General features: G+C 32.0%; 4 protein-coding genes across 5 annotated transcripts; 2 read left to right on the top strand and 2 right to left on the bottom strand.

The window, feature by feature from the left end:
* Window positions 1-140: 140 nt before the first annotated feature.
* LOC108329673 (uncharacterized) lies at window positions 141-5281 on the bottom strand. Of its 2 annotated transcripts, XM_017564004.2 has the most exons (6): window positions 4985-5276; window positions 4144-4525; window positions 3233-3429; window positions 2514-2658; window positions 1941-2094; window positions 141-588 (listed from the first exon to the last, which is right to left on the bottom strand). In XM_017564004.2, exons 1-6 carry the CDS (start codon window positions 5023-5025, stop codon window positions 563-565), a joined length of 945 nt encoding a protein of 314 aa, XP_017419493.1. In that variant the 5' UTR covers window positions 5026-5276; the 3' UTR covers window positions 141-562. The 2 variants fall into 2 exon arrangements, with proteins under 2 accessions (XP_017419493.1, XP_017419494.1); XM_017564005.2 differs by lacking the exon at window positions 1941-2094 and having other exon boundaries at window positions 4985-5281.
* Window positions 5282-7737: 2456 nt separating this feature from the next.
* LOC108328037 (protein COBRA-like) lies at window positions 7738-11208 on the top strand. Its single transcript, XM_017561811.2, has 6 exons — window positions 7738-7954; window positions 8779-8858; window positions 9046-9502; window positions 10092-10251; window positions 10336-10613; window positions 10784-11208. The coding sequence occupies exons 1-6, from the start codon at window positions 7873-7875 to the stop codon at window positions 10987-10989; spliced, it is 1263 nt and encodes a 420-aa protein (XP_017417300.1). The 5' UTR covers window positions 7738-7872; the 3' UTR covers window positions 10990-11208.
* Window positions 11209-18080: 6872 nt separating this feature from the next.
* LOC108329267 (protein COBRA-like) lies at window positions 18081-21776 on the top strand. Its single transcript, XM_017563403.2, has 6 exons — window positions 18081-18357; window positions 19281-19360; window positions 19782-20238; window positions 20468-20627; window positions 20711-20988; window positions 21143-21776. Exons 1-6 carry the CDS (start codon window positions 18276-18278, stop codon window positions 21430-21432), a joined length of 1347 nt encoding a protein of 448 aa, XP_017418892.1. The 5' UTR covers window positions 18081-18275; the 3' UTR covers window positions 21433-21776.
* A 59-nt stretch (window positions 21777-21835) lies between these two features.
* On the bottom strand, window positions 21836-24114 carry LOC108329268 (COBRA-like protein 4). The gene is made up of 6 exons (XM_017563404.2): window positions 23951-24114; window positions 23779-23858; window positions 23080-23536; window positions 22844-22991; window positions 22481-22758; window positions 21836-22385 (listed from the first exon to the last, which is right to left on the bottom strand). Exons 1-6 carry the CDS (start codon window positions 24000-24002, stop codon window positions 22105-22107), a joined length of 1296 nt encoding a protein of 431 aa, XP_017418893.1. The 5' UTR covers window positions 24003-24114; the 3' UTR covers window positions 21836-22104.
* Window positions 24115-26191: the final 2077 nt, after the last annotated feature.

Here is a 26191-nt window from a genome sequence, read left to right as displayed (position 1 = left end):
AAAATGCTCTTGAATAAGAATTACAAAAACTATTCAATATAGCTATTTAATTTATGTATGAAGAAGATTTAGCATAAAATGAAACAAATGACAAATAGAAGGACTGGTGATGGAGAATTTATTTTTCTTCAGAGTGGAGATTTGTTTCAAATAAACATATTGAAAGATGGTTCAATAAGATTTAATAGTTCAAATTTATTTCACATTTCTTTACAATACATCTAATTGCAATCTATTTCCTTCCCTTCCATAATACAGTACCCAAGCCAATACTGTAAAAAATACCCCAAATCCAATATAACTAATAAAAAGAATGATACAATTCATTGTCTACTGGGAATTTTTCTATATTTATAGCCAGCAGGTGTATGATGAGTAATCGTTAGCATAGGTTTACTGCAAAAGTTTAACTCTCGAGTCAGACTGATAAATGTTGAACAGTCACTCCAATGCTGAAGAAGTAGCCGTGCAGGGTTATTAAGCTATTGTGTGCTTAGCCAACATCATCATCCTAATCTTGGTTAATCAATCAGTAAAATACAAGCTTTCAGATAAACTGCATCTATTCATCTTTTGCGCAGACGCGTTCTGCACAAAGAAAAAGTTGAAATGCTTTTAGGTTAGCTATATATGGATACAGAAAACAAATACAATGATAAATGAGGATTCATAGTTTAGCCTATTTGTTCCAAACTCGATAACCAATAACTTCACAATAGATGCTGCAGCAACAGAAAAAAAAGTAACTTATTCAATAAATATGCAAATAAAACAAGCATGAGAAAGGAAATCAAAAGAAAAATGCATGCAATCGGAAGATCAAATTAGTTTGTTGACATAGATTGTGTTGTGTCACAGCTAAACAATTTGTGAACTATTTTCTATAAGGCCAACAGGGATGACATGTTGAAGAGCTTTCACTGGGAACTTCGGGGAATATTCCAACAAACAGAACTATGTATGATTTCCCTTTGTTAGAGAAACTTATAACAGATAGCTTCTCAAGAACATGTAAACAGATCATTTATAAAAGCCAAAGTAGTTATTAATTGGCATATGTAATAAGAAGCGTGATGACCAAACCTTTGGCTACATTAAAGGAATACTAAAAAAGGCTCTATACCGAAAAGTGTTTATCACAAAGAATACAGTTCAATAAAAAGAGCAAAGGAAATATCTTAATAAACATTAGGTGAAACATTAAAAGAACTTTTTTAACTATATTACTTTAATAAAAGTTAGGTTTTTTAGGAGAACTCAATGATGTAAACTTATCCACACGGGTGACCACCTGGTAGGCTAAAGTTTGGTTGTTCTATGATATATGGGCATTTTGATAGAAAGGGAATGCATGTGACTCTAAATATGTCTCTCTTTCTTCCCTGCCAATGTTCTTAGATAGGATTGTGTTAATGTCCTCTCTTTTGTTATTTGTTCATGTTATTCAAAAGGAAGGAATTCCTATTGCTGATATGAAAAAATATTGGACAGCTTTGCAGTATGATGCATGCTTTAGCTACTCTAGCCCACTGTTTTCTTTTCTATTTTCTTCAATTAACGGGGGATTTCTTATGCTCCCTCCAAATTTACTTCCTCAAATATATTGTTCTTCCACAATTTGAAGAATAAAGAACATTCTACTGTAACTAAATTTTATCCTTTCTACAGTAACTGCTTTTAGGTTCAGTTTCGTTTCAGTTGCTTTCTCAAGTGCAACATTGGAAGTAAAAGAACAGTGGGAGGGGATCTAAATATAAGCACTAGGACAATGACATTAGATGTCATTAATTAAACCCTTCATTATACCAAAGCTTAAGTTGAAAAATTATTCCAATATTTGCTTGCACTAAACCAGAAAACACAAAAAGATAATACACATAAAAAATAAGTGCACATATACATAAATAAAATGTAATAACCAGAGAGGAAGAGTTTCTTACTCAGATACTCATAAGTCAATATCATTGAAGTGCCCCACGCTGACATGCTAAAGAATCTTGGGCCAAACCCTCTATAAAAGCCTTTCCAACCATCTTCGTTGATTAAATCTTTAGCAACTTGTTTTATAGACATTTTATTTTCATGACCCATTACCTGGAGTGCAGAACTAGCCACTCAGAAAAATTTAAATAGGTGGTAATTGGAATAAAAAATACTTTTGTAAGTTAAATGAAAACACTATGTTCATGATATGTTCGTTTCATTATTTTATTCTCCTTTTTAGTCTTCTTTGGAGAATGAGGGTGCAATATACCATTCACCAGAATAGTTCAATGAGCTAATTCTGTGTATACTCTGAAGCAATAAGTATATTATTATCTCTCTTAATCTTTACAATCTAAAGAGAAGATGCTATGCACATAAACAGAAGATGATGAGAGCAAAGAAAAGATTGATGAACAGAACTATACAACAAGAGAAAAACCTGCTGTGGAGGATTTTAGTGATCAGTGATCACAGAAAACAATGAACTAAAAAACAGAAATCATCCGGTTCAATGAAATTATGCAAACCTGTAATCGTGTCTTGATAGTATCCAATGGGGTTGTTATGCAGGATGAAGATGCACCAGCAATAATCCCTCCCATAGCCTGAACCAACATTATTTTCTGCAGACTAGGAGTGTGTTCATCATATTTGGTATCATGACCCAGGAACCTGTTCATGCAACCAGGTGCTAACTGTTTTTAATATAGAAAGTTTTCCTGATAACAGAAATGAAAATAATATAGCAAGCACGTGTACTAAAAGTGCATTACCATATTATTTACAAAAGTCACCACGATAAACAATAGTGAATCAGAAGTCTACAGCAGAGACTGCTATTCTTTTGGCAGGGTTTCTCAGCCAAGAAGAAAATCTACCTTTCCTGACTTAATATAATTTTGCTGTCAGCCTGCAGAATGGCAGATGCAATTACAGCATCATACACTTCAATTGGTGTAATTCCATGATTACAAACTGAATGTTACGTTATCTGACCAAGCTCACATTGGACTTGAAAATATTTATCAGATTTCAATAGTACACAATGACAGCGCTTTTTTCCATTTCCACATGTCCTAGGAACACAATAGGCTTCCATAATGGAAGACATACCTATAAGCTATGTTTGAAACTCGTGCATAGAGATAATAAATTTTCTTATCATTTGTCAATTGATACAATATAAAAATAACTTAAAAGGTAATGCAACAAAGATTCAGTTCTAAGACATATTATCATATCTTACCTCCAAATGACCCGTTGGCTTGAACCATAACTTGCCCACCATACTGCACTAGAAGGTGAATAAGTCATAACAGACAGACCAAACCCTCTATACAATCCCCGTATGCCATCAGATCTTAAAACCTTGCGAGCAACATCCAAACCCCCGCTGTACTGGGCATGGCCTGAGTATCCTTGCACCATCAACTTTTGGCTAACCTTAATATCATTCAATGTGAATTAGATATTAGAATTATCCAATGATGTAAAAGAAGAAAAAATCATCAAGAAAAGAAATGAGACCAAACTAATAAATAAGGAACTTCTTTACCACAAAAGAAAGGGAAAAAATAAAAAATAGCTTTCTGTATGTTTCAGAGAATCAGCCATCAGAATGCTTTAAAAGAAGCACCAGTAGAAAACCATCACAGACAAAATATATTTATAGCACAAATAAACTAAAAAGTTTTCGATTTATAAGATGTCACATCATTATACAATGGAATACACCATAGGTAGGAAGACTAACACATCACTGCAAAACATAGCTTTCCATACTTCATTCAAAAAAAAATCTGAGCTTTAAAGAACAAACTTTGCATTTTGTGTCCTACGCTGTGAATTCAATAATATTACTTTCAAAATCTTAAACAAAAATGAGAACAAGAAACACTTATTTTGAATTGATTCAATTGAATCAGACATGATAGAAAATTAGTAAACTAAAGAGTTCCCAACTTGCCAAAATGTGTAATGGATTGTTGAGCTGCCGAAAGAGCATGTTTAATAGCAGAAAAGATGCATTTGAATGTATCATCATCATGTGCATATTATACATATAGAATGGCTGAGTTAGTCCAAAACAAAGTATTTTGAGTTCAACGATATAAACACACAGTAAATCTCAAGGTTACGCAAATTGGATTATCATACCACATCAATTGGTACAAACACAGATTGAGCAAAAATCGATGATGTCATGCCTGCAACTCCATTTGCAATGGCAGCTTGGGTAGTTTCAGATAGTCGAAACGGTTCAAGCATTCTGAAAGCAGCCACCTTTGTGGTCTCTAGAGTGGAGAGGAAAATTATTCTGGCAGGAATAGCACCAGTGATAACTGTGCCAAACCCTCTATACAGACCAGGGACGCCATCTGTTTTAAGTAGTCCTTTTACAACAGAAAACACACTTCTCTCTACGGCATCTTTTGTGGCAACCTGCAGCCTAGTTTTCACAACCGAAATGGGGTAAAGTGCCACCGAGACACCTGTAAAGAGTCCAGCTCCTACGACATAGAACCTAGTTTTATCTAGCCTGCAGAATTGGGAGAAATTCATTAGGATAAGCTTGTAGATGCAAATTTCATACCATGACCTCAAAAATGTCAAAAAACATCTGCAAGATATGTTCTTGATAAATCAAAGCAAGAGCAAGAAAGAAGATGGCCACAATATGTAAGGTACATTTTTCACTTTTCAGTGGTTCCCATCAAATATGGAACATCAAAAGATTTTTTTCCCTTTTCCTTTGATGAAAAATAGCTTACCCTTTTATAATTTTCACTCGATTCAGAGAATACAAACACAGAAGAAATCATAACTCCCCCACCCCCAAAATAATTAGTCCAAAGGAAGAAACTTTAGTGACCATGGTCTATCAATTTATAATTTCCGAATGATGGGTATGTCGAAACACAGAAAACAAGAACAAAAAGAATAAAACAACAGCATCATTCAGAATATGAAAAAGGAGAAAAAGAAGAAGAACCAGTACTTGTCCCAGTTAATCTCGGTCTGACCAAAGGACTGGGCCATTGGAAGAATGCAAAAATCTCTCTCAGAATAGAATCTAAGAACACGATCCGAGGCAGGCTTCTTTGTCTTGTAAAATTGTAAATTGTAATTCAAAGAAAACTATATTTGCAAATAAGGGAAATGATTTGTTGAAAATTTGGTGAAAAGGCTGCGCGTACGCGGGGTTGTGTCTATGTTGTGGGAGAAGCACGCATCCCAATTTCATTTCCTCCATTTTTATTTTACTTTGACCATTCTCTATTTTCTTCCTCTGAACGCCAAAATGGAATAATTTAATTTAATGTATAATCACAGACAACTTATCTAGGTAACTGAATCTTTGTGTAGAGGAAGAAGATTTCATTCAAATTACTTTTTACTAAATATTTTTGTAAAAGAATTTACAATATTCTGTATACAAATTAAACTTTATTCGTTTTTTCAACTTTATTTACTCAAATAAATTATTGAAATGTTATTTTCATTTTCATATTATTTGTCCTTTAAAACAATATAAATTTGTTAATCAACTACGTAAATTATAATAAAAATAATATTTATTGCAATATACTCGAAGTGGGGATTAAATTTCAAAACTAATCAATGACTTCAACTAATCAATTGCATCGTGACATCATTACCCCTAACCACGATGTAGAACAAGGGTGGATTCTTATTGGACATTTGAATAAAAAAATTGAGGAAAAATACAAAAATTAAAACTCTACTTTTAATATATATATATATATATATATATATATATATATATATATATATATATATATATATATATATATATATATATATATATATATATATATATATATATATATATATATATATATATATTAGGAAACGTAGCTAGTGTGCATTGGTCATTATGTTCGGATTTGAATGAGATCACAATCATAATATTTAATATTTTAATAATATATTTGATTATTTAATTTATGGGATTTATCAACTGTTCCAATTGCTATTAATTTGATAAAAAATATTATATTAAATTAAATATTTAATAAAAAAATATTTTTTGTTTAAAATGAATTTTTAATTAAAAAATAACATATATAATTTTAAATATAATATTATAATAGACTATGGTTTTATATAATTTACTACAAATTTATTATATTAAAAATTAAATTTTAAATTTGTATGAATTTATAAATATTAAAATATTAATTTAGAGTTGAATATTCATAAAATTTTAAAATCTTAACCTTTTATCTGTATTCGATAACAATTATTTATTTTATTTATTAAATATTACTTATTTATCCAATGGAATATCTTGTACTTCAATTTATTTTGAAATTCTTTTATAGATTTTTTTTTTCACCCGGCCATGTTTCAAGTAACATTTGCAGATTTAAAAGTTAAGCTTTACATTGATGGAGGTATAGAACCATGATAGCAAAGAGGATGAAATTAAAAAAAATAAAACACATCAAAACTTATAAAATAAATTGTTTCTAAATTAATATTTTTAAAAGATATAAAATAAAAATAATAATCACCAATTTTACATTTCAGTTTAAATTTAAAGAATTCATGGTAAAAAAATTGAAATTTACGTCAATTAATTGTTTCCAAAGTTCTTATTATTATATTTTGAAAATAGAAAATGAATAAATTATGCTATTTATTAATTACTTTTAGGAGAACAGTAACAAACAGTGATTGAGAGATAATTAAATTCAAATAGTTGAAAAAATAAAAGAAGATAAATGTTATTTTTTGATAAAGACTAGTACTCTAAAGAAAATTGTGGCATGCAATTTCTAAAATTTAGATATTACTCCTTTATTATTTGTATTCTTGAAAGTAGAAATATGTTATAATCTTATAAAAAGAAAAGTATACAAGAAATCTCAATTTCTAAAACAATATCTAGCAAATATTAATAAGGTCATTTTACAAACTACTCTTATGTATAAATTTTATATAAAATAACTTACTGTAAAAGGTAAAAGTTAGAAATAAATATGTCATAGTCTAGTATTTAATATAAAAAATTACTATTTATATAATAAAAACTATAGAAATGAATATTTTACTATAAATAAAAATAATATTATTTATATTCTTGAATTTTTAAATAAAAACACTTATACTACTAGAGAAAAAAGTACTTTATGGATCCATATTGTTTTAAAATTTTCAAAAATTATATATGTGTAAGTTTCTTTCCACTACGTTTTAGGTTTTTTTTTCTACTCTTTATTTTTTATTTTGTTATATATATTTCTTTAATTGAATTAGTATTCATTATTATAATTTTTTTACTGACACTTTAAAATATTATTGAAAAAATAGGAATAGATTTTTGTATGTAGAAGAATTTATTATATTATATTGTTATAAGATGACTTATTAAAGGAGTTAACTAATTTAACTATATTTCTGGACTGATATTAATATATATATATATATATATATATATATATATATTAAAATTTAAACTAAAAAATTCAGGGCCCAATCTTTCAAGGAGCTCCGTTTCTGCATTTATAAGCTCTATCTTCGAGGAAAGTTACTCTGCAGATTTTGTTGACTTTTATATAATTTGTACGAATTTTAAAACGAGCTTGAGTTTCTTCTACTAAAAATAAGAAAATTTAAAAAATAAAAATTGAAAAAATTATCTTTAAATTTTAGATTTAGATGGGAGGTAGTTTATTAATAATGAATCTTCCCTAAGTAATGGATAACACTAAGCACTTCGTATTTCAATATATATAGACGACAGCTTCTGCATCCTCTTATTATGCAATGATGTGTTTCTACCAAAGTTAGTCTTCAAAAGTTTGTTGACTTCGAGGTCAGCGCTTGATCTGCTTCTGGTGCAAAGGTGTTGCTAAAAAAATGGCCTTCTCTCTGCTACCAAAATTAACTCCTTGCATTTTTTTCTTGGTTCTGTTATCTTCAACTTGCTTCACTTCAACAGGTTCACCCCATTGCCATTGTTTTCTTTCTTCCTCGTCTATTTCTTCAAATTGTAATTGCTTCCGTGTTTTTTGTATAATTGGTTGTTCAGATTTCCTTAAATGGACAATCTTTATAATGTGGTATTCTTTAATGCTGTATGGACCTTACGTTTTGTGGATTTTGATGTACATATTTATGCCTGAGAAAGTTGCTACATTTCAACTTGATAAGTTAAACGTGGAAACTTTGTATCATTTATTAACTTCTGGCAGCTAATCTAGTTGATACCAAGTATATTTAGTTTGAAGTGAGTCGTTTAACTTGATTTGATTCAATGAAGATCTAGATATGGAACAAAAAAATTATATAAGCTTGTGTTCTGATTATGTTGTTATAAGAATTGTTGCTTTGGCATTTGAGTTTTCTTTGAGCCATCTGAGAAGTAAATTTATGATTTGCTTTATTGTTTTCCCCTTTGGCGTTTGAAATATGTTTCAAGTTGAAGCTTACACAAGATTTGTCCAAGAACTCCTGCAACTGGAAAAGCTGCCCGTGAGTCGGTGGTCACCAGTAGAGATTTTTTTTTTTTGCTGTAAATGGAATAATTCGCCATGAATCATTCTATAAGAAATAAATATGCAAAGATGAAGAACTATAACTTCACCCATAAAAAATATATGTACCTGTGCTTACTTCTTGCCTTTGTTTTAATGACTACATAAGCAAGTATAGCAATAGCCCGTAGAGTAAATTATTGGAATTTTTAGAGGTTCAACATTTACTTTGCTTACTTTCTTTTCCTTTTAATCACTTTCCACATGATGTTAGTTGTTTATCTTTCAGATGCTTATGATCCGCTTGACCCAAATGGGAATATCACAATCAAATGGGATGTTATGTCCTGGACCCCTGATGGATATGTCGTAAGTACATTCTCTTACAATATCACCCATTAATGTGAGAACATATGTTGAACATTCTGCATGATGCTGAAATGTCTTTTTTGCTTTTCTTTCCACTGGTTTGGTTCCATCTTTTGTAATTAATTTGCTTTGGCTTAATTTTGTCCGATGAGTCACTCGAAATTCTAAGAAAGAATTGAATGTACAGGCTGTTGTTACAATGAACAACTTCCAAAGATATCGTCATATTACTTTACCTGGCTGGTATCTAAGGTGGACATGGGCAAAAAAAGAGGTAATATGGAGCATGATGGGAGGGCAGACCACTGAACAAGGAGATTGTTCAAAATTTAAGGGAGGTGTTCCACATTCTTGTATGAAAAATCCAACAGTTGTAGATTTGCTTCCTGGAACACCTTACAATCAACAAATTGCAAATTGTTGCAAAGGTGGGGTGCTTAGTTCATGGGTGCAGGATCCAAGCAGAGCAGCAGCATCTTTTCAACTTAGTGTTGGTAGAGCTGGAACCACAAACAGAACTGTTAAACTCCCAACAAACTTCACCTTGGAAGCACCTGGACCACGTTATACTTGTGGACAAGCTAAGATTGTCAGACCCACTAAATTCATTACTCCAGACAAAAGGAGAGTGACCCAAGCACTGAGTAAGTTTTAGGATTTTTAATCTCATTTTCACATTTGTGCAGTCAGTATGATCATCTATTTTCATCCTTTATCAGCCTCATTTTCTGTTGTTAGCAACTAGTAATTAAGGATCCAGAGTTAATTCTTATTCTCCCTATAGATGTGGGTTTGATTCTTCTTAAAACTCTTTAGTCTTAGTGAGCAAATTTCTCCAGGAAGATCTCCTTGTTTCAAGGGACTAGTTGACCAATTGTGATTGAGTAAACTGCTTGTGATTTAAGTTTGTGAAGTAGTCCTTTGGTCGGCCATTATTGGTAGCACCAAACATGTCTGCGTTTGAAAACCTAATGATTTAAGTGTTGTGTTAAGGTGGTCATTAGCTTGTGGTTTTTAGTAAAGATATGTTTCAAGTGTTTCTCCTCCTAGGATTCCCAAGATACTACTTCTGTTTACGAATCTCATACTCTCGATAATTAACCACATCTAGGACACAAGTAGCTAATTCTCTGATTCAATTTAAAACCAATTGAAGCTTACAGTTGTTATAAAGAACTGTCAGCAAATTGCTACAAGTTATTGTATCCTTAATATCATTATTATTTATTGCAGTGACATGGCAGGTGGTATGCAGATACTCACAATTTCTAACTCATAAAACTCCCACTTGCTGCCTCTCACTTTCATCTTTCCATAATAATACTATTGTGCCTTGTCCAACATGTTCATGTGGCTGCCGAAGTAACTCATCTCAGTCAGGGAAATGTGTAAAGTAGGTTTCCAATCTCCATTGTGCAGTATCGTGATTCATGGATACCAAGTTGTAGTAAAGTCATTTTTTCTTCTGTGGTTACAGTCCAGGTACACCACATTTGGCCTCATTTGTTTCTGGCTTCGGGAAGAACGAATTTTCACCTACGGTTCAATGTACCAATCACATGTGTCCAATCAGAGTCAACTGGCATGTTAAGCTTAACTCCGAGAAGTACTGGCATGTGAAGATTACTATTACTAATTTGAATTATAGGATGAATTATTCTGACTGGAACTTAGCCATTCAACACCCAAACTTTGACCATCGGACTCAAGTGTCCGGTTTCACCTACAAGCTAATGACTCCTTATGCTTCAATAAGTAAGTGTGAAATGATCCTAATTGTTTGTTTCAAAATTCTAGAGCAACACATTTTCTGAAATGCTGCTAAATATTTGTCAGTTCTTTCTTCATCATAAAATATTAAAATTTTGATCTTGTTTTTGGGAAAGTAGAAGGTAATTAGCGATTCTAAAAGTTGGTTTTAACAGATGATGCAGCAATGTTGTGGGGAATGAAGTCCCAGCATAATGATGTTCTCATCCAAGCTGGCCCGAATGGGAAGGTTGAAGGAGATGTAGTCTTCCGAAAGGATAAAGCAACTTTAAGGTTTGATAAGGGATGGGCTTTCCCTCGAAGGATCTACTTCAATGGTGACACTTGTATTATGCCACCACCCAGTGCTTACCCCTTTTAGAGTATTATGAGATTGCAGTCTTCGATCAACAAGAGACAATGTCAGAAGACTTTGCTGAAAGTTCTTCTGCATTACTTCTTTTAAGACCATAGTATTTTCTTGTTGCTTTAAAAGGTCAATAATGTTGGTATTCGAATATAATTATGCAAGCATCGTGTAGTGCTTCTAATTTAGAAGACAAATCAAAATTTCAATAAATAATATTTAAAAAAATTGAAATGTTTTGTTAGTATTGAAGAACAATGTCAAACACCAAGAGAAGTTACTTTCATCATGATATTGAAGATGCTGATATTAGAGATGTATTGAGTATTATAACATTATATATATTTTAGAAAGTTTTAGGCCTTGTTCACTTGAATGGATTTGTGGAAGAGTGATTGAGGGAATTTGAAATGATTTGAAAGTAAATTTTTTTGTTGTTTATTTGAGTGAATTTGGAGGTAAATGAAAGTGGATTTGGAAGTAAATTTTTTTAATCTGTCATGTCAATTAAATCCTACACTAATTCTGACAAACTTTACTTCCAAATTCACTCTCACTTACCTCCAAAATATCCACTCAAATAAACAACAACAAAATTTACTTTCAAATTCTCTCAAATCTCCTCAATCACTCTCCTCCAAATCCATTCAAGTGAACAAGACCAGAAGGATTTTAATCTAACATATACTCAATCTTAAAATTAATCAATAAAAATTGTTTAAAAAGGCTAAAAACATGTGAAAAAAGGTTTTGTAATTATGTTAATGGACTAAGATTTTATATAATCAAAAGAATTGATTTTTAGATTTTTAGAACAAGATAATCGACTATTAAATGTGCTATAACATGTTAAAATAGAGAATAAAATTATATATTTTCAAATGTTTTTAAGAATTAAACGATTAAATTCTTGCATAATCTATTATATTTGTTTTCTAAATTAGATTCAAAACTAAAATACATATCATGATTGTTTAAAAAAATAATTATTTTTCAAATTTTATTAAGAATATCAATTATCAATTTAAGTTTTTAATTAGTGTTTCCAAAACTTTATAAATAAATAAAAAAATCATTCACTCTTTTAAACATCTAAAACTACTTTGAAAAGCAAAACAAATTCAAAACCTTCGTCGATGTTGTGCTATTAAAACTAACTAATGATTTGTTTCTTTTGTGAAATTTCATATATATTCTTTCTTTTACTAAGTTGTAAGAGTGTTTCTCATTAATATTTTTTTTGTATGATTTTAGGTTGACATCCTCTTATAATATTGTTTAAAAGACATACATTTTGAGTATCTTCAAGAGTTAATTTTAAATAACTTGTTGATTATTAATATTGTTGTTGATCAACCCTTATTTAGGTTTCATCTTATAATCGTTTATCGGTTATGTTTTTCTTAGTGACATTCTTCTTACTGTAATACATATATATGTTAGTATTTCTTCCAATTGTGAATTAATATAATAAGTTTTTTCTGGTTTGTTTTCTCTTGTCTGTCATTCTTTTCTCTATTCATGTGTCTTGTTTGTACTTGCGAGTGAACAAAGAAGCTTTGGCAATATGTCATGGAAGAAGAACTTGGAGCACTAAAAAAGAATAACACCTGGAAACTTGTAAAGTTATGTAAGGACCAGAAGGTGATTGAATGCAAATGGATCTTCAAGAATAATGGTGAGATTCTAAGGGTTCAAAAGGCTCAATTCAAGGCAAGATTGATGGCAAAGGGGTTTACCAAAGTCAAAGTGTGGACTATAATGTGATTTTTGCACTTGTGGTAAAACATTGCTTAGCGAGAATTTTGATGTCAATTGTAAACCAGTTTGATTTATATATGGAGCAATTAAATGTCAAGATTGTTTTCCTACATGTAGATTTGGAGGAAACAATATGAGCCAACCATAAGGGTTTTCTCTTGATGATAGAGTATGTCTCCTGCAAAAATCCTTATACGACTTAAAACAAAGTCTCATGCAGTGATATAAGAATTTTGATGACTTCTTAATGAAGTTGAATTTCAAGAGATGCAGCTATGACAATTGTGTATACATAATAGAAAAAGGAGATTGCTTGTACATATTGTTGTATGTAGATGATATTCTAGTGGCAAGAAAAAACCAAGGATGATTAATGATGAAAAACTTACTCTGAATTTAGAATTCGAGATGAAGGATCTTGGAAAAAGCTAGCCAGATCCTTAAAGTAGACATCATCAGAGATAAGTTGCAAGGTACCTTGTTTTTGTCTCAACAGGTTTATTTGAGAAGTTGTGGAAAGGTTTAGGATGTATGAAGTTAAACCCATGAGCACACCTCTAGCCCATCATATGAAACTTTCAAAGAGTTAAGACATCACGTATGATGATGATAGGAAGAAAATGGAATCTATTCCTTATGCTCGTGGAGTAGGCAACATTATGTATAGAATGGTTTGCACTAGACTAAACCTTGCACATGATGTTAGTATTGTGATAAAGTTAATGGCAGAACTCATACATGCATATTGGGAAGCCCTGAAGTAGATTATTAGATACTTGAATGGATCCTTAACTTCTGGACTCCTATATTAGAGGAAGACTCATTTTAAATCCATCATTGAGGTTTTGTTGATGCTGATTATGCCAGATGTCTTAATACTAGAAAATCTCTCTCAGGATATGTGTTTACTCTACTTGAAACAATTGTGAGTTAAAAGGCAAATCTCCAATTTGTTGTAGCTTTGTCCATCACAGAAGCATAATATAATGTATTGGTTGAAGGGAAAGCTCTTTGAACTTGGATTAGAACATAAGAGTGTCCAAATCTTCTGTGATAGCCAAAGTGTTATCTATCTAGCTAATCATCAAATGTATCATTCAAGGACCAAACATATTGATGTTAAACTACATTTCATTAGAGATGTGATTGATTATGGTGTCATTAAAGTAGTGAAGATTACTTCTAATGACAATCCAATATATATATTAACCAAAGTGATACCTAAGAATAAGTTTGAAAACTGTTTAAGCCTAATAGGTTTAAATCAAATTTGAAATTATAGAAATGATTGTTTTTAAACACCATCTTATAAGTGTCAAGGTGGAAATTTGTTGTTGTTTGACCCTTCATATAGGTTTCATTTTATTATCATTTTAACGGTTTTGTTTTCTTAGTGACATTCTTCTCATTATAATACATATATACGTAATGTACTCCTTCCAGTCATGAATTAATACAAATTAGTTTTTTTTTCTGGTTTGTTTTTTCTTGCCAATCATCCTTTTCTTTGTTCTTGTGTCTTGTTTTACGTGAATCTTAACAAATTTTTGTTAGTGAGTATTTATACAAAAGTTGAATAATTAAAATTAGATATATATATATATATATATATATATATATATATATATATATATATATATATATATATATATATATATATGATCATTTATAACCCACACTATTATAACTTGTTTTTTTTAATCTTTCTTTTCCTCTACCATCCTTTTGTTTTTATTTATCTTTTATCAAACTTAATTCGTAAATCAATTATATTTAACTTTTTGATTGAAACAATGTTCATGATTTTTTGAACCAAGCTGGCTCTACAGGCCATGTTCAAGCAGAGCTGCTCTTCCCACATGATAACGTAACTTGTACAGCAGTTCGAGTTTTCCTCGAAAGATTTATTTGACAATTGTTTGAGGCCACCACTCAGTTATTAGCTGTTTTAGAGCATCATAATGAGTTTGCAGAGCTTGTCGGAAAATTTTCTTCATTTTTTAGAGTAGGGTTAAGTATCAAGCGGTATGAACGGTTCAGATTTAAAATGGCTACCCAATACCAATTGACCTTGACTTTCTTTGTATCCGATATTATTGTTACTACGTCATTTGTTTAAAATAAACTATCAATATTATTTCGCCAACATAAAAATAATTTTTATCATATTTCCTTGATAACATTTCACACTTGACGATATTTTACTCAAAAGTGCGAAATTGCAATTTTATAAAAACACCAACAGAAATACTTTTCTTTGAAATAATGCCACATTCTTTAAACCTTCCCAGAATATCACCGAAAATACGCCCTAAAACCAATAAGTTTATGAAATATTGAAAATTTCTAAAAACAACATTCCTAAAAGATTGCATGCCTGTATGCATAATAGTTTTATTTCCATCAAAATAATTGAAAAATCAAAGCATGAAACAAAATAATTAAAAAAGGAAAAAGCATGCGAGAGACTTCACCGCAATAACAGCTGGCAATGACATTGGTGTTTCTTATATTCTTACACTGTCAAACATAAGATGACAACTTGAGGACACAACAATTCTTACCTCACACTCTCAGTTGCCAGTTTTCCAGACCTTCCCTGCCACTATTTCTTTCTTTGTTTGGTTGGTTTTGGTTGTCTCGTGCTTACCAAAACGACAACAATAATAATGTTCGATATATCATTCTACTCTCTTATTTTTGGGCTTATCAAACTACAATAATACAAACCACTGTGTAAATATTTTTAGTTCAAATATTCAATCGCATGTTTGTGCTATCAATTTCCCAAAAAAGAAAGAACCACATTTAAACACCCCTATAGAAGTGGGTCTAATATATTTGTGTCGGTAAAGCATATATAAGTACAAACACATTAATATATTAATATATAGATTTAATAGCCAATTTAGTCCTCACTTTGGTTGAAAAATCTCAATTTAGTCTCTCGTTATAAAAGTGTTTTAAATTAGTCCTAATTTTTAAAATAGTGGGTCAGATTGGTCATTTCTGTTAAATATAAGTTAACAAAATTAATAGATGATGATGTGACATAACTTAAAGCTAACGAGGGACCAATCTAACACATCAGCTTTAAGCTGTGTCACATCCATTAATTTCGTTAACTTATATTTAACGAAAGGGACCAATCTGACCCACTATTTTAAAAGTTAGGACTAATACAAAACACTTTTATAATAAGGGACTAAATTGAGATTTTTCAACCAAAATAGAGACTAAATTGGCTATTAAACCTAATATATATATATATATATATATATATATATAACACAACCCTACTGTACTGCATAAAATGCCCCACCGACACAAAAAAAATCCATTCTGTTCACACAAGTGTGTCCAACCACAAGACGGCACGTGTAATTGTACTTGAGAGAGGATCGATTTCTTTAATTAGGAAAGTAAATATGAAGCAGAAGAAATTATGAAAGAGCTGACCAAATGGGAAGGGTTGCTTTCGTGAATCTGCAGACTTAGTTGGTTTGATAATGACGGGGATTAGCAATAGCTGTTTATATCATTAATTAATTTGCATTAGCCTACTTCTTTTTGTTCTATTATGCAATTAAAAGCCATTCATATGGTAGGTGCAACTAAAGTTTTTTATTTTATTTTTATATTTATATTTGGAAAACATTGCTAAAGTATATTAATTTAGGTTCGCAGCAAACAAAATACTAAATAGTAAAACATGTTTTACAAAATAAAAACTGTTGCGTTTGGTGAAGCAATTGTTAAGCAATAATAGTTATATACTTTTTATATTAAATAATTTATTCGACTAACTGGGAGGAAATTTTACATTTTTGCTTATACACAGATGAAGCCAATTTATTGAACTTACCTTTTGGGTTTGGAATACTGTGTATTACCAAAATAAGAAGAATTTTTTTATGAAGTGACAAAAAATAATGGCATATTTGTGCTGACTTCTTTATTGGAGTCTTTTTGTCTTTAATTACAAGGGATGTTTATGGATATAGTAATTGAGCATTAGTCCTATTTTATTCATGCTTTACATTATTTTCAAAGATTAAATATAATTAATTAAATTATTTTTTTATTGGATAAAGAAATTTGCAATGATTTTTTTTGTCATATATCCATATATAAACTTCGCGTCTCTCACTTATTATATAGATAGTTTTTAAATTTATTTTAAAATATAAATGCAGTTTAAACTTATTTCTTTTGAAAATTAAATGCAGATTAAACTTGGAAAATATTTTTTAAAAGTAATTTAGATTTGAAATAAAATACTTAACATATAAATTAAAAATAATTGATTTAAGATTTTGAATTTCAAAATTTTAACATAAAAGAAAAATAACTGAAAAATAAAATTAAAATACTTACTAAATAATAGTAAAAATAGAAAATATTAAAAGTGGTCCTTATATCAAAAAATGAATACTCATATTTATAATGTATGTATTAATCATGATTAGTGTAGTATTAACTAATCCCTAAAAATGCTCATTGATTAATAAAAGACAGACTCAATTAAAGCTGTAATGAACGTCATCCTACAAGTCAATAAATATATATATATATATATATATATATATATATATATATATATATATATATATATATATATATATATATATATATATGTTGCCATGTCAATGCCACATTATTATATTTTAGACACTGTTATAATTGATTGCATTATATTTTAACCATTTGACTTCAAAGAAATAAAGCACATAAATTTAAATTAATTTTGTGCGAAACATGAATTTAATTTTAATACAGTATTCCTAACATTGTTTGTCATCAACAAAAAGTATTTACAGTTACATATTTGAGAGAAAATCACTTCTAAATGAAGATAAGTATTAAATAAAAAAAATCATTAAAAATTGTAACTTTTACCAAATTTCAGTTAATAAAAGAGTAAGTATAGTTAACTTTTCTTCACATTATAAATATAAAACCTTTTAAATTTATTTTAAATATAATTATAAAAATAATCATTATATACTTAAATGACTTTTTTATTTTCTACCTCCTAGGTAATTGGATTGTTCTCATCATACGGTAATCATATGCCTCTTCTACCATAGCTTTTGCAGAGCATAACAAGCTTCTCTCATTATTATCTTGTGAGGAAAATCAAAACTCATTTTGTTTCACATGGCAATCTTTAGTTTTCGTAAAAGGTGAATGAGTTTGTCATCACAAATTTGCAAGAAAAAACATTTTTTTATGTACAAAAAGCATTAGTTCTGCTTTATTTTAGAACACCGTCAATAATGAGTTTAGGTACGTGCGTAGTATTTTATAGATAACAATTTGCATATATACCTTTCTTAAACACAAGATGATGAGCCAACTGGGACAAACTAGATAGTCCGTTTCTGCCGCTTATTTTTTCCACTCTCTCTCTCTTGCTTTTTTTCACTCTCTCTATCTCTCTCCCCTTCTTCTTTTTCTTTATTTCTAGTCTTCTCTGTCACAGATCTTGAACTGTTCAGGCAAGAACTCAGACCACTCACCTTCTTGTGGCATCCAAAATGGGTTTCTCTCTGTTACCAAAAGCAACTCCTTGCATATTGTTCTTGGTTCTGCTGTATTTTACTTCCTTCACTTCCACAGGTTCACCCCATTACTGTTTTCTTTCTCTTTTTTCTTTATCTGTGTCTTGGAATTTTCATTGGTTCTGTGACTTTGTTCAGTTTTCATTAGATGCTTAGCATTTTCTATTTTCTGGTGGTCTTCATTTTATGCTGCGTGGACATTACGCCCTTTTCGTTCTTTAAATGAAGGCTTCTGAGTTATGAAAGATGCTGCCTTTGTGCTTTGAATTTGATAAAGAAAGTGGGTTTTGTCCTGTTGTGGAAAATTTTTATCCTTTATTAGCCTTGAAGGGTAATCTTGTTTCTGCCAATGTTTTGTGCAGAAAATATGCTGTTTACATTGTTTTGTTACTATAAAGATTTCATTTTTAACAGGGAGCTTAATGAAAGTTGTGTTCCGACTATCTTTTGATTAGAATTGATTTCGCATTTGAATTTTTGTTGAGTCAAATGAGAAGTGAGTTCACGGTTTGTCTTTTTGTTTACCTCACGGTTTTGAGTTGAAATTATGATTGCTTCCACGAGATTTGTGCCTAAGAACCCTGTAATTAGGGATACTCTGCATGAGGACTTGAGTAAGCAGTCACCGATGCTGATCAGTTTTGGCTGTTTATGGAATAATTCATGTATAAAGGTCCATGCATATTTTAGATCCCAGATATCTTCCAGTTTAATTGATGGAATTATGAATCATACATGCTAAAATATGTACTGATAAAAAAACTATAACTTCACCTGCCGTTGACTTCAACAATGTATTTGCTTATTTCCTCTGTTATTTTTGTGACTGCTTGAGCAATTATGGCAAATGCGTGTCTAATCATTTCTACCGTGTGTACTTTGTAATATACTATATGGATATTTAGAGGTTCGACATTTACTTTGTTTTCTTTCCTTTCCTTTTAATTGCTTTCCTCTTGCTGTTGGATGTTTATCTTTCAGATGCTTATGATCCGCTTGACCCAAATGGGAATATCACAATCAAATGGGATATTATAAGTTGGACCCCTGATGGATATGTAGTAAGTATACTCTTTTACAATAACAAACATTAATGTGAGAAGCAAAACAGGTGTTATGCATGGATTTACTCCTTTTCTTTCCACCGGTGGCTCACCGTCTTTTGTGATGCATATGCATGTTCTTGTCAGCTGCATCTCATGTAATATATCAATTCTTGGATAATAGAGTTTTGGATAAAGTAATTTTATATCAGCTAGAAACCTGACATGGTCCGAGTTTCATGTCACAATCATGAGCCGTGTTACAACTATATTATGTTAGTGTTCATTTACTATTGAAGTTTTAATTAATGAACAAGGTTGATAACTCAATTATACAGATGAATTTATTTAAATTAGTGATTATATATATTTAAAGTGACTTTAGCTTAATTTTCTTCTGTTAGTTATTTAGATATCTAAGATACCACTGAATGTGCAGGCTGTTGTTACAATGAACAATTTCCAACAATATCGTCATATTGCTTCACCTGGCTGGTCACTAGGATGGACATGGGCAAAAAAGGAGGTAATATGGAGCATGATGGGATCGCAGACCACTGAACAAGGAGATTGTTCAAAATTTAAGGGAGGTATTCCACATTGCTGTAAGAAGGATCCGACCGTTGTGGATTTGCTTCCTGGAACACCTTACAATCAACAAATTGCAAATTGCTGCAAAGGTGGGGTGCTCAGTTCTTGGGTGCAGGATCCTACCAATGCTGTTTCATCATTTCAAGTTAGTGTTGGTAGAGCTGGTACCACAAACAAAACTGTCAAAGTCCCGAAAAACTTTACCCTGCATGCACCAGGACCAGGTTATACTTGTGGTCCAGCCAAGATTGTGAGACCCACCCAATTCATTCAAGCAGACAAAAGGAGAGTGACCCAAGCACTGAGTAAGTTGTAGGACTTTTAATGTCATTTTCATGGTTGCCAATATGATTATTTATCTTTCTGCTGCCTCCTTCCAACCTCAAACTCTTCTTCAACTGTGCCATCCGCCAGATGTAGGTTTTGTTGGTAACAAAATCTGAGACTAATGTTAAGAATTCTCTTACAGTTAATTGAAGTTTACAGTTGTCATATAAGTAACTATATTCATTATATAACTCTTGTTTATTGCAGTGACATGGAATGTGACATGCACATACTCACAATTTCTAGCTCAGAAAACTCCCTCTTGCTGTGTCTCACTTTCATCTTTCTATAATGATACTATTGTGCCGTGCCCAACATGTGCATGTGGTTGCCAGGGTAATTCATCTCAGTCAGGAAGTTGTGTGAAGTAAGTTTCCACCATTAAGTGAATTGTCATTTCCTTCTAGCCACCAAGTTGTACACTTATATATTTCCTTTCTGTGGTTACAGTCCAAATACCCCACATTTGGCATCGGTTGTTTCTGGCTCTGGGAAGAATAACTTTTCACCTTTGGTTCAGTGTACCAGTCATATGTGTCCAGTCCGAATCCACTGGCATGTTAAGCTAAACTACAAGGAGTACTGGCGTGTAAAAGTTACTATTACTAATTTTAATTACAGGATGAACTATTCTGAGTGGAACATGGTTGTTCAACATCCAAACTTTGACAATTTGACTCAACTATTCAGTTTCAACTACAAGTCATTGACCCCTTACGGTACAATAAGTAAGTGAGGCAACTTCTTTGTTTTAAATTTCTGGGCTTAGGAATTTTCTTGAATGCTGTGTATTTCTTATTTCTTCGAAATAAAGCATCAAACTTTTACTCCCTTTTTACACAAATTTGAAAGCAAGTACTGATTTTTAAGTTCCCTTTACAGATGATACAGCAATGCTATGGGGAGTTAAGTTCTATAATGATTTTCTCAACCAAGCTGGCCCTAATGGCAATGTTCAATCCGAGCTACTCTTCCGAAAGGATAAAGCAACTTTTACTTTTGATAAGGGATGGGCTTTTCCTCGAAGGATCTACTTCAACGGTGACAACTGTGTCATGCCACCACCTGATGCTTATCCGTGGTTACCTAATGCTGGTTCTCGGCAAGAGGTTTCCTTGTTTGCCTTAGTGATAGCTTCTTTGGTAGCCTTGGTGTTTTATGCCCACGCATAAAGTTCTTTTTCTGTGGTACACTTAGCCTTGTAACAGAAAATTTTCAGTCAGATCAGTTTTGACTCATTTGTGACGTCAATCTGTCATTTGAAGCATGAGGGAGGAACGAGGATGACATCTAGTGGCAACTCAAGATAAGCTTCACATGTCCGATGGTTTGTTACCGAGGGTTCAGCACATTGGTGGTAGAACTTGTTTTTTGTTTGTGTTTGTTGTAATTCAATGATGTATGTATCGTTATTATGATGTAACTGTAATTATAATAAATATACGCACCAACATGTCACATGAAAATATAGACTAGAATCATATGTGGGTTTGAAATGATAGTGGTCTTTTACTTACAGTTTCCTACACAGAACTATTTTGTATCACACTCGATGCGATCTAAACAGTACCTGAATAAAAGGAAGAAGTGGGATCCAATATCCATTACAGCATTGCCATATAAGCATTTACACGATTCAAACAAAATCATTGCATGGAATTATATTCGCTATTCAGCACCCGATCAGCGCTCATGGATCGGCTCACAAATTCATGAGTTTAGTTTGGTGTTTTCAAACAATTCCTATAGAAGAATCTTCATACCTGATGCACGTTATGTGGGTGTAAGAAAACTTGGCTTCAAAATTTCACAGAAAAAAAATTGAATCTTGCTTATGTGCTAGTTCACAAAACAGCTAGCATGACAAGCATTGTGAATATGAATTTTGGGAAGTTCAATAGGTTCAAAGGGGCAGAGTTAGGAAGGATCGGGTAGGTATCTGGCGGTGGCAGCATGCATTCTTCGCCATTAAAGTAGACCTTGCGAGGAAATGCCCACCCCTGCTTGAGAGTGAATGTATCCTTATCTTTCTGAAGAAGAATTTCTGATTGAACATTCCCAGTCGGTCCAGCTTCCATCAATAGATCGTTAAAGTATTTCATTCCATAGAACATACCAGTATCATCTGCACACAAGATAATACATATTACCACTCGTTCTTAAAAGGTTATTGATTTGACTTATAAAACACACTAAAAAGATCTATTTCTTGCCACTCACTTATGGACTCGTATGGAAGTAGAGGCTTGTAATCAAAGCTGAAAACTTGGGTGACATTGTTAAGATTTGGATGCTGAACAGCAAGAGTCCAGAGGGAGTAGTTCATCCTGTAGTTGAAATTTGTTACGGCAACCTTGACTCTCCAATAGTCCTTGTAGTTGAGCTTCACGTGCCAGTGTACTCTTATTGGGCACATATGATGAGTGCACTGTAGCAATGGTTCATTGTCTTTCTTTGGAGTGTGAATCCCCACCATGTTGATACGTTTAGAGTCACTCCTGCATATCATACCAACACGTAAGAGAATGATTCTAGTTGTTGGATATTAAGAGGTCATTCATTGTTTTGAAAATCAGACTTTACTTGACACAGTTCCTCCTGTTCTGGCATCCACATGCACAAGAGGGACAAGGGGTAATGGTCTCGTTGTAAAAGGATGACAAAGATACACAGCAACCTGGGTTCTTTCTTGCCAGAAATTGTGAGTATGTGCAAGTAACATTCCATGTCACTGCATGATATAAAACCAAAAAGAAACTAAGGAAACAATTGAATGGAATATGGACAGGAAATTGATGTCACAAAGTTAAAGAACTAACTCAGTGCTTGAGTCTTGCGGCGCTTGTCAGGTGTAAGGAAAACGGTGGAAGGAACAACCTTGGCAGGACCACAAGTGTAACCTGGTCCTGGACCCAAGAGAGTGAAGTTCTTGGGAAGTTTAACAGTCTTGTTTGAAGTGCCGGCTAACCCAATACTGACTTGGAAGGATGAAACTGCTGCTGAAGGGTCTTGGCCCCATGCTGCCACCACTCCACCCTTACAACAGTTTGAGAATTGTTGATTGTAAGGTACACCAGGGAGCAAGTCTACAACTGTGGGAGTTTTCTTGCAGCAGTGAGGTACATTGCCTTTGAACTTAGAGCAGTCTCCTTGCTCTGTTGTTTGAGCTCCTACCATGGACCATATTACTTCCTTCTTTGCCCACGTCCACGACAAGGTCCACCCGGGATTCATGATGTGCCGAAACATTTGGAAATTGCTCATCGTTACCACTGCCTGGTAAAAAAATGAAACAGGAGATTTCATTAAATGAAAAATTACTTTTCTATTTAGTTACATTCATTTCCTGGATGAGTAATGGCAAAAAATGATTTTTATCTAAATAGACTAGGAATAAATTCGTCAATATGAAATCAAACATATGAAAAATTGACTTAAAATCATGTTAATTAGGATTTCAAGGTGATTAAGGAAAATAACACAGTTGAACAAATAAGAATTCAGTTTGTATTACTTACTACATAGCCATCTGGTGTCCAAGACACAACATCCCATTTGATCGTTACGTTTCCATTTGGATCCAAAGGATCATACGCAGCTAAAATAAGAACATCATAAATCAGTTGAATGTGTGTGTAATGTAAATGAAAGTGAAGCAAGTTCAGCATAGAGGGTAACTTGTAATCTCACCTGCACAAGAGAATAGCACTAGAACACATGCAGCTGATATGACAAGCCTCATTCCCTGATGTTATCAACTATATGATACGAGTGGTGCCGAGAGTTAGCAACCTTTTTTCAGTGAGATTGGAGTAATATGAGCTGAATGGTATGGAATTGGATGTGTAATATTGTAGAAAAAGAGCTCTGAAGGGAATTTGTTCTAAGTGATGGCTCACCTAATGGTTGTTGGTTACCTTAACATTTATATTTCTATCATTGTCTGAGCCGTGAGATTTCCTTTTGAACTTCCCATTTCTTAAAGCAACGGCCACTGACTAGAATAGGCGGGAGATTCAAGACTGAACATTACACGTTAACCGTTGTGTTTGAAGGACCATTTCTTCTCTGATGGCTTAGCCTCACCATACCATCAACTTACAACTATACCCCTTATTAAGTCTTGCAGAAAAATGTATATCAGTCCAAAATGATATCCGTCCCCATGTTTATCAGAGATTAAATTGATGAATGCTCAATACTTTAAGAGCTACTTACATAATTTTATCCATTTAAAGAGTATCCAGGAAAGAAAATAACATTTCAACACCATATTGATGGTTTATTGAAAAAACATGGTGGTTTGCTTCTGTTGGCAATAACTACCCTCAAAAGGGCCATTTTCTTCATTTCCCTTTTACCCTCTTTTTAAAGGTTGATCTGGTCTAAACATTTTCATTTAGGTATTCAATATGTAGTGTTGTGGCTCAAACCCAATCTTATGTAGTGTTAAGGGTCTCCATAGGACTCAATACATCCAAATGAATATGATAGCAGTAACAGTGTGTATGATTTTCTTTTGTATCTGTGGCATTCCTATTCTTTTGAACCTTTTTTTAGCGAGAATGATAGGAAGAAAAGTGTTGAACAAGTGAGGGATGAGATGAAAACGTGGTACTATGTTGTGTCCACAAGTTGATCATTGAATTAGGTAAAATATGTCACTTCTCCAGACCCTGCCAACTAATTTTGTGAACTATTCTTTATGGTCTTGCTTTTGACACCACTTTGAATAAGAGACATGAGTTTGAAGCAAGCAAGCTAAGTAGGGACTAGGTAGTGAGTTCCTTTCTAGTCAAAAGGACACTCTATCCGCTGCATGCATCTCCACAAAACCTTCATTGCTTCAAGCCTAGAACAGAAAAGTTTATCAGCCAGATACTAATTTCTGTCCTGTTCCCTTAAGAGTTGTTCATGAAGTTTTTGATATGCAAATGATCTGTTTTTTGCCCCATATCAATACAAACTAATACCAGTCTAGCATTCAAAACCGAAAGGGTCGTTAGCTATGATACTCAACCCTATACATGCAACGTATTATGAACATTAAGAATAATATAAAATTATAAGCAAATAAATATTATAAAATTCAGCATATGAATGAATATGTTCCAATATGGATAGAGTTTGATATGAATTTAATATACGTTAAAATTCAGATTAGGAAAAATTTATCCCACCTACAATTAAACCCTTAATCACCTACTATATTAATGAAAAAAAATTGTACAAGAATCTGATTTCAAGATTGGAAAAAGTTCCTGTGAACTGTAATATAAAATTTGAAAAAAAAATTACATATATTTCTTAGGAACTTTATCGCCAAATAATTTCATTTGTTAATATAATGTAATGCTAAGATGAATTTACATTGAATTCGTGGGTAATCTTTTCTTTTACATTTAAACTCATTTGTTTTTAACTAAAAATTAAAATATACAATTTAGCAACTGAGACTTTCATTCTCTCAATTAGACAACGTTCACTACCATGTTTGCTTGTTGAAGAAGGCCCATTTTTAATACATTCTAGATAGCTGGATGGTATAGTTGTGCCTCAGTTTGGTAGTGTCACTTTGTTGTTCCATGCATTGAATCTAGGAATTTATTTAGTTGAATATTTTTTAATTTATTTAGTTGGATTAAATGTTTTGGAAAGTATTTTTCAAATCCAGAAATATATTCCCGAACAATCAATCAGGAAAATATAAAAAATAAAGAGGTGTAAGTGATTCTTATTATAATTTTAATAAAGAGTAGTTTGGGAATTACAATTTTTGTGTGGGTGATGAAAGATAAAAGGTGGTGCAGAAAGAAAGACTCATGCTATTGCAGTCTATAGATGGTTAATGGGCTTGGACATTAAGCAGAACAAGGTTTTTTCATCTTGCATTACCATGATTACTAAATGCACCTCCATAAAGACTAGAAC

Source organism: Vigna angularis, chromosome 2, assembly GCF_016808095.1.
Source record: "Vigna angularis cultivar LongXiaoDou No.4 chromosome 2, ASM1680809v1, whole genome shotgun sequence".
In the NCBI taxonomy this organism is placed as follows: Eukaryota; Viridiplantae; Streptophyta; class Magnoliopsida; order Fabales; family Fabaceae; genus Vigna; species Vigna angularis.
This window is presented reverse-complemented; position numbering and strand designations above follow the sequence as displayed.